Below are 8426 nucleotides of genomic sequence, written 5' to 3'. Positions count from 1 at the left end.
GTGTGGGGGTGTGTGTGAGTGTGTGGGCGTGTGTGAATGTGTGGAGCCATGTGTGAGTGTATTCCTAAAATGTAGATGAACATCTTCCCATATAAAGTAACAGCCCCATTTCAATGGGCCGATTTCTTTTTTTTTTTTTTTGAGACAGAGTTTCACTCTTGTTGCCAGGCTGGAGTGCAATGGCATGATCTCTGCTCACTGCAACCTCTGGCTCCTGGATTCACACAATTCTCCTGCCTTGGCCTCCCGGGTAGCTGGAATTATAGGCACCCGCCACCATGCCTTGCTAATGTTTGTATTTTTAGTAGAGACGGGGTTTCACCATGTTCGCCAGGCTGGTCTTGAACTCCTGACCTCAGATGGCCCACCCGCCTTGGCCTCCCAAAGTGCTAGGATCACAGACTTGAGCCACCGTGCCTGACCTAACGGGCCGATTTTCTAGAACAAGTAAAGTACCCCAACCATGGTAGGCTTGACCCAGCCTCTGAAAAAGAGCAGGTGCCCTATCTGTCTCTTCTTGATTCGCTTTTCTTTCTCCTCCTCTTCCTTCTTCCTGTATCCATCAAAGGGTCTCTGTGATTTCTGTGTTCAGGAAACAGCTACTATCTGGTGAGTGGGTGGGAACAGCAACTGGGAAGAGGAGAGGGAGGGATAGGAGAAGTGACTGATCATTTCTCAGGGGCTGGTTCCCTGTGCCAGGTAAAACCCCAGTACTTAGTGCACTGTGTGCTGACTCAGCATGAGTAGACGAGACAGCATCTGATTAGCGTGATGGTCGTAGTAATCATCACCTTGGCAGGAGTGAGTTCCAGGTGGGCTGTCACCAAGTCGGGGGTAAGAGGGAGCCAGAGGAGGGAGAAGAGCTCTGGGGTGGGGGCAGAGAGTGTGTCAACCAGGTGTGTCAGCCAGGTCCAGGCAGCTGAGCAGGAGCAGCAGAGGCTGAGCCAACCAGCCTTCCCCCAACCATGCCCTTTGTCTCCTCTCCTCTACCCTCCCTCTTTCCCCTCTCCCCTCTGCGGTCTCCCCTCTTTGTTGAGACCTGCTCTGGAAAGGAGGTGATTACACTCTTCCAATAGAAAAGGGACACCATGACAAGAGCTGGATAAACCACACTGGGCACCCCCCTTCCCAGGCTTGGTGGTGATTTGAACAAAAGACCGAGCCTTCAGTGAGGGGAGCAGAATGCATGCTGCGAGCCCAGCCCTCCTCAGCCAGAGGGAGTGGGAACTATTAGGAGTAACTTCCTGGCACTTTCAGGAGGCCCTGCCTCCTCTGTCCCCTCAAGGGCCTCTGAAGAACACAGAGGTGACCACACCATCATATGTGTGCCTCCAGGACATACCTGGACAGCACCACTTCCCCCTCCTCCGACAGTCAGCCCACCACCCCCTAAACCTCCATGCCCCCTGTGTGTGATTTCATGGCCACATCCTTTCCACAGCCTCAGCCTGAGCCTCTGAGTTTTCCTTGTGTGTCATCCAGAATACCAGATCCTACTGTCTTGGAATTCCTCTACTGTGCGGTTTAAAAAAAAGGAATCAAGTTCATACCAAACCAATTAAAACAGAGCGAGCGTGCCTTACATCATATTTTCCCTTGGTTTCTTTCTTTCCTCTGGGGCCAGCCGACTGCTTGGCCACTGCCGGGCTGGAGCGAGATTATTGGACACTCTGCCTCCATTAAGCTTAGGTAATGGATGGTCCACTCTGTGGGAAGACAGCTTGGGAAGGGAGGTCAGGGAAGCAGGAGGCCACCATTCTGCAGAAAACAGAGCTTGGAGCCAGCCAGCAGTTATACTCGTTTTGTTCTGTTTGGGGTGTTTTTTTAAAGCTAGGATAAAAGATCCTGCAGCCACTGGGCTTTTTCCCCTTTTTTCTTCTCCCCATACTGCCAGAGTCAGAGCAGCCCCTGAGGTCTGTAAATCTGGGTGCTGTCCCAGCACCCCACCCTGCCATGGCCAGCCCCAAGGTACAGTTGGTGGAGAGGCAGGTTCTTGTATGATGCCATCCCCCTCAACGTAGCTGGTGGACGTGAATGCTTGAAAAGGTCACCTGCGCCGAGGCCTGTCTTGGCCTGGCCATCAATGGTAGGGTGAAGGCAGCTATGGGCTGAGGACAACATAGGCCAGGGCAGGCAATGACTCTGGTCTGAGGTGACACACTTAGAATGGCTACACAGTCTTCCTCACTCCCTCTGTGGAGTTGAATTGAGCATCAGCAGTAGCTGAGAGCCTCACAGGCTTCTGAGCCTCCTCCAAAACACACACGTGCATACATGCAGCATGCATGCAGGTGAGCTTGCACACACGTGAGCCACACATGCACGTGCATGCACACACATGCAGAGAAACAGATGCAAACCCGGCTCTGTGGACAGCTGGAGTCAAGTGACCCAGCTCCCATCTTGTAAGACATGATCCACTGTGACCAAGACGTAGACAGTGTCTTACTCCTGTCTAACTCAGTAAAGCCCACAAAGAGATGAAAGCTGCCAGACTGTCAGTGAACACTAGGGGTGTTCAAAGTGTAATTCTCCACCCTCTCTGCATAGCCGGTTGGCTGCATCTTCTGGAGTCAGGCCAGCTGGGACTTGGAGTCAAATCGAGGGAGGCTGGGCATGCCCCCAGCCCTGGGACAAATCAGTGTGAGGCTCCCCATCCATTCTCTGAGTCGTGACTGTGTGAAGGTTGGCTTTCCAGCTCCCTGTCTTCCCGTTCTCCTGTCTGCTCCCTCCTGCCTCTGGTTGTTGTGCATAGCAGAATCGTTCCAGTGCCTGCCTACTACTGTGGAGTCTCTGCAGGCCTAGACTGTAGCACTGTGTTATAAGCAAGGTTGATCCAAACTTGCTTAGAAGCAACCTACGTTGTTATAAGAAAGAATTATGATCCATTTGGAATCTGCAGACTTTGGAGGGTAGGCGCTTCTTTCTCTAGCTCTAAAGCATGAGGCTCTGGAGTTGGTGGGGGAAGTGCTGATGGAAGGTTGTGCCACGCATAGGTTGGGGTGATGAGTGATTGATAGTCCCCGATGGGCTCCCCAGGGGACCAGGACAGAAGCTTCATGCGAGGGCTGCAAAGGGAGCTTGCACCAGAGCTGTCTCTGTAGAGGAAGCTCCCACAGCCCGACACACCCATGACACACACACACACACACATCCATACATCAAGCACAGTTGCAGCTCTCAGACAGTGCCTGGCCTGGGAACAGGGTGGCGGTGAAGGGAGGGGGAGGGGACATTGGTCGCCCGCTGAACGTGCATCAGCATCTGTACTCAGCAGGACCGTGTGTCTCTTTAGCAACCCCTGGTGCGACTGCGAGGCGGTGCCTACATCGGGGAGGGCCGCGTGGAGGTGCTCAAAAATGGAGAATGGGGGACCGTCTGCGACGACAAGTGGGACCTGGTGTCGGCCAGTGTGGTCTGCAGAGAGCTGGGCTTTGGGAGTGCCAAAGAGGCAGTCACTGGCTCCCGACTGGGGCAAGGTAAGGAATGGGGAGGCTAGAGGGGGCCTCTCTTGCCGGGAGCATGGTGCCGTGAGCACAGCCTGGCTGCTGGCCGTGAGCTCTCGGGCAGTCCTCACTTTCCCTCCTCCCCTTGGCGGCTGCCTGGGAGAGAATCCCAGGCCTCTCCCTAGACAGAGCTGAAAGGGGCCTTAGAGAACATTGAGACCCTATTTTATGGATTTGGAAGCTAAGGCCCAAAAAGCAGAGTAAACGTCCAAGGTGAGATAACATATTAGTGGCCAATGAATGCTCCCCCGTAGGTCTCCCAGCTCCTAACCCACTGATCTCTGCTGCCCCACCAAAAAAGCGGGGTTCTCAGGCCCCTCCTGCAGGAGAGGGCCTCCGAGTTCACCAGACTGAACCACTCTGTACAACAAAAGGACCAAATGCCATCTTACTTTTCCTCGCCGGAGCAGCCCTGCACACAGTCCCTGCCTGACAGCAGAGAAAGGGAACAAGATGCCGCCCTCCGGATGTCCTCAGACTCATTAAGAAAGGGCCTGCTTTTTATTAACTGTCCTGAACAAATCTTTCATGTGAGCAAAAAAACAGAAGGAAAGGAGGCTTTCAAGTGGGTCCCTTGGTGGAAAGTGATGTTGCAGCTAGAAGATGACACAGAAGAGGCCATTTCCCCTCCCCAGGAAGCCTCACGAACACCACTTATCCTTGCGAGCCTTGGTCATTGAACAGGAGGGGTTTTTACCCCAAACAGACTGTGCAGTCTAGGAGTGCCCAGCCCTCCCCGAGACAACTGTGACTTGAGCGAGAGAAGTCCTAGTCATTTCCTGGAATTTTTTCAGCCTTGACCAGCAGGGAGGCCACTGCAGACTGTCGGCTGCTATGACTGGGAAGGGATGGGTAGGAAGCAGAATGGGCTACAGACACGGGGTGGGGTGGCCTGTCCAGTGGGGAGGGGATATTTCCATAGTGTCAGATGTCGGGCCATCACCCCACAGAAAGGAATGTGGTGAGGTCACTGATCACAGCCTGGAGGAAATGATAGTCCTCACTAGCCCAGGGCCTGACACCACATCCAGTGGTTTTTGGTGTGAGGCTCTAGAATCCTGCATTGAACTTAGCCTCCAGCTGAGTCAAAGACCGTGGAGCTTTCCCCCTTCTAGAAGTGGAGCTCATCTGTCTAGTGCCATTGGTTGTTTCCTTCTTCGGCGTCCCCACATCCTGGCCTGCAATTGGTCAGCTCTTACAGGGTCTCCGGATGTTGGAAGGAGGCCTGCATTCCAGAGGCCTGGAGAGAGTCCTGGAATCATGGACAGTACTGCTGGAGAGACCTCAGGTCCTGTAGTGCAAGAGACGCAAGTCTGAGGTCACCCCAATCATTGCTGGCAGAGAAAGACTGAAAGCCAAGTCTTCTAACTCTCAGACGTGGGCTTCTTCCTTATGCCCACCTTGGCCCAGTCCTGTTCACATTCAGAATGTCTCTGCCTCTATTCTCCAGTCTGTGCAAGCTTCCAGGTGTGCACTGAAGTTTGGGGGTCTGGGGTGTACTCTGAGTCACATTGTGCCACCTGGCAGCTTCCATTGGGCCATATAACAGTGCTCCTTCCCTGGGCACGGTGAGCTCCTCAGGATCCCCTGGATCTTTTTTTGAGGCAGAGTCTCACTCAGTCACCCAGTTCAGTGGCGCGATCTCAGCTCACTGCAACCTCCGCCTCCCGGGTTCAAGCAGTTCTCCTGCCTTAGTCTCCCAAGTAGCTGGGATTATGGGTGTGCACCACCATACCCAGCTAATTTTTGTATTTTTAGTAGAGACGGGGTTTCACCATGTTGGCCAGGCTGGTGTCGAACTCCTGACCTCAAGTGATCCACCCACCTCAGTCTCCCAAAGTGCTGGGATTACAGACATGAGCCACTGCACTCGGACTCCCTGGATCTTGACTATCCCTGCAGTTATTTACTGATTGGCCAACGTGTGGGTTTGTGCTCTCCCAGGGCCTACAGGACAGAGTCCACTCATTCTGAGGAATAAACAGGCCCTCGATGACATAAACATTCCATTTATCATGGGTGTGTGCTATGTGACCTAATTATTTCACTGCCCAGAGCAGCCAGAGGTTTCCAGGGGCCTGCAGAACTCTGGGAGAAAGAGGCATTTGGCATTTTTGATGCTGTCCTGGAAAGAACCAGTGGATGATTGATCATCTCCTGTCATGCTGGGCGGGGTAACTCCAGTAGGCAGAAAGGGAAAAGTACCACATTTAATATCAAGTCACAGAGCAGACAGGGTCAGCCCCTCAGCCCTGGCTCTAGCCAACGGACTCAGTGACCACACCCACAGCCAGGAGGCATGAAAGAGCAACGACTGGGAGTCGGGCAATCTGAGTCCTCCCTGCCTGGCCACCTGCTTGCTTGGTGACCTTGAGCAACCTTCTGGGCCTCAGATTCTTCACTGTGAAACAAGGTGACTGGACGCACAGCACCTGCAGCTCTGACTGGCTCCAGCCTCACCAGCATAGATGTGAGGTCCTGGTCAGGCTCTGCTCTCTGTGCCTCAGGACTCCCGCCCACATCGGGACTCCAACTGCCTGTTGGTGCCTCCACCTCCCTGCAAGGCTGCGTGCCACATGAGGGCGTACCTGTTTCTGTATCTCTGTGTCCTTAGTGCCGAGGCTGCCAGCACGCAGCGCTCCAGAGCTGTTGACGTTGTAAAGAATGAATGAATGTGTTCCAGTTGAATCAGCAGGGTCAGCAGAACAAATACTTGATGAAGAAGTTACAGCATTAGACAAGTTCCAACACTAGACCAGTGCTGTCTGATAGAAACAGAACAGGACTCACGCCTGTAATCCCAGGACTTTGGGAAGCAACAGGCAGGAGGATCCCTTGAGCCTGGGAGTTCAAGACCAGCCTCGTCAACATAGTGAGACCCCCCCCTACAAAAATTTTTTAAAAATTAGCCAGGCATAGGCTGGGTGCGGTGGCTCACGCCTGCAATCCCAGCACTTTGGGAGGCTGAGGCAGGCAGATCATGAGGTCAGGAGAGTGAGACCATCCTGGCTAACATGGTGAAACCCTGTCTTCACTAAAAGTACAAAAAAGTAGCATGGTGGCGGGCGCCTGTGGTCCCAACTACTCAGGAGGCTGAGGCAGGAGAATAGCGTGAACCCGGGAGGCGGAACTTGCTGTGAGCTGAGATCGTGCCACTGCACTCCAGCCTGGGCGGCAGAGGGAGACTCTGTCAGAAAAGAAAAGGAAAGAAAAATTAGCCGGCATGGTGGCACACACCTGTGGTCCCAGCTGCTCTGAAGGCTGAGGTGGGAGGATCACTTGAGCCCGGGAGGTAGGCTGCAGTGAACCATGATCACATCACTGCTCTCCAGCTTGGGTGACATAGCGAGACTCTGTCTCTCAAAAAGAAACGAAATAGAACAGGAACCTCGCATGTAACTTTGCATTTTCTAGTAGCCACAATTTTAAAAAGATGATATTAACTTTAATAACGTATTTTCTTTAAACCAGTGTATCCAAAATATTATTTCAACATGTAATCAATATGAATGCTATTAGTGAGATCATTTGCATATTTGGTGCTAAGTCTTTGAAATCCAGGATGTATTTGACACTTACCAGACATCTCAGTTTGTCTGCATCCCTGAGTAGACAAACTGGCTGGCTACATTTCAAGTGCTCCATAGCCACATGCGGCTGGTGGCTCCTGTACTGGAGGGGGTGGCTCCCCAGTTTTACAGCAGTGGCTTGAAAACCCTTTTGCATGCAGTCCCCAAGAAGGAATGCATGTGACATGTAAAACTCCAGCAAAGGTTTTCTAAACAAGAGCTTAGCTTTACAACATGCAGAACCCGTGACATGTCCTGTTCTGTTCTCTTGTGCTTCCTACAATCTGATTGTAACCAGCTTAGTTGACAGTTCAGCCCACTCATTGGCCTGGACCCATGGGAGCCATAACACTGCTCTATGATATTAGATGTGGCTTTTCCACCGAGCCCTAATTCTGCCTCAAGCCTCGTGGTCACCTAGGCCAGGGTTTGTATGTGGAGAAGAACAGAGCCAAGGTGGAGACGGGGAAGGCACCGTGAGGAGGAGCAATTCAGGGGTGCTCCAGAACCCAGGAGTAGGTGACAGCTGCAGGTCAAGGTGCAGAATGCCAAGCCGAGGTCAGCAGAAGGAACCAGAAGCCCACAGACGCCATGGGCACGCTGAAGCCAGATGCCCAGTCCAGTGTCCTTTGGAGCATCTTCCACCCCCTGCCCAACCCCCCACGGAACTCAGTGGGGCAGGAAGAGGGTGAGTCATGCTGGGCCTCTTTCTCTGTGCCCTTCCTTGGATGCACCATGGGTATATGTGCTTCAGGAGGGAGGCCCTGCCCCCCGAGGCCTCGTCCCCAGATGTCTGAGACAACCACGCAAGTTTACATAGAAGTTCAGCCAGAAGGAGACCAACCAGTTGAGTCTGAGGCATGCTAGGCTCTTAAGTTGGCTTTACCTATCCTGTCCAGTCTTGAGCTCTAGTCTTAGCAATCCACAAACATTGGTTGAGTGCTCTTCAGCCTGGATCTTGGAAAGGAGAATTCATTTATTCCACAAATACTCCACTCTCCAGGAGCTCATGTCAAGTGGGAGAAATAAGAAATAACCTTAATCAGGCCAGGCATGGTGGCTCAATGCCCGTAATCCCAGCACTTTGGGAGGCCAAAGCGGGCAGATCACAAGGTCAAGAGATCAAGACCATCCTGGCCAACATGGTGAAACCCCGTGTCTACTAAAAACACAAAAATTAGCTGGGCGTGGTGGTGTGCACCTGTATTTCCAGCCACTCAGGAGGCTGAGGCAGAAGAATCTCTGGAACCTGGGGGGCGGAGGTTGCAGTGAACTGGGACTATGCCATTGCACTCCAGCCTGGTGACAGAGTGAGACTCCATCTCAAGATTAAAAAAAAAAAGAAGAAGAA

General features: G+C 52.7%; 1 protein-coding gene across 2 annotated transcripts in view; it reads left to right on the top strand.

Moving 5' to 3' along the window:
* Positions 1-8426, top strand: part of LOXL2 (lysyl oxidase-like 2) — a 127101-nt gene that overhangs the window by 81434 nt on the left and 37241 nt on the right. For both annotated transcript variants that reach the window (XM_011968822.1, XM_011968823.1), the window contains one exon: positions 3296-3479. In XM_011968822.1, the coding sequence (XP_011824212.1) occupies positions 3296-3479 (184 nt within the window). The remainder of the gene's footprint in view (positions 1-3295; positions 3480-8426) is intronic.

This window comes from Mandrillus leucophaeus, unplaced genomic scaffold (genome assembly GCF_000951045.1).
Source record: "Mandrillus leucophaeus isolate KB7577 unplaced genomic scaffold, Mleu.le_1.0 Scaffold86, whole genome shotgun sequence".
NCBI lineage: Eukaryota > Metazoa > Chordata > Mammalia > Primates > Cercopithecidae > Mandrillus > Mandrillus leucophaeus.
This window is presented reverse-complemented; position numbering and strand designations above follow the sequence as displayed.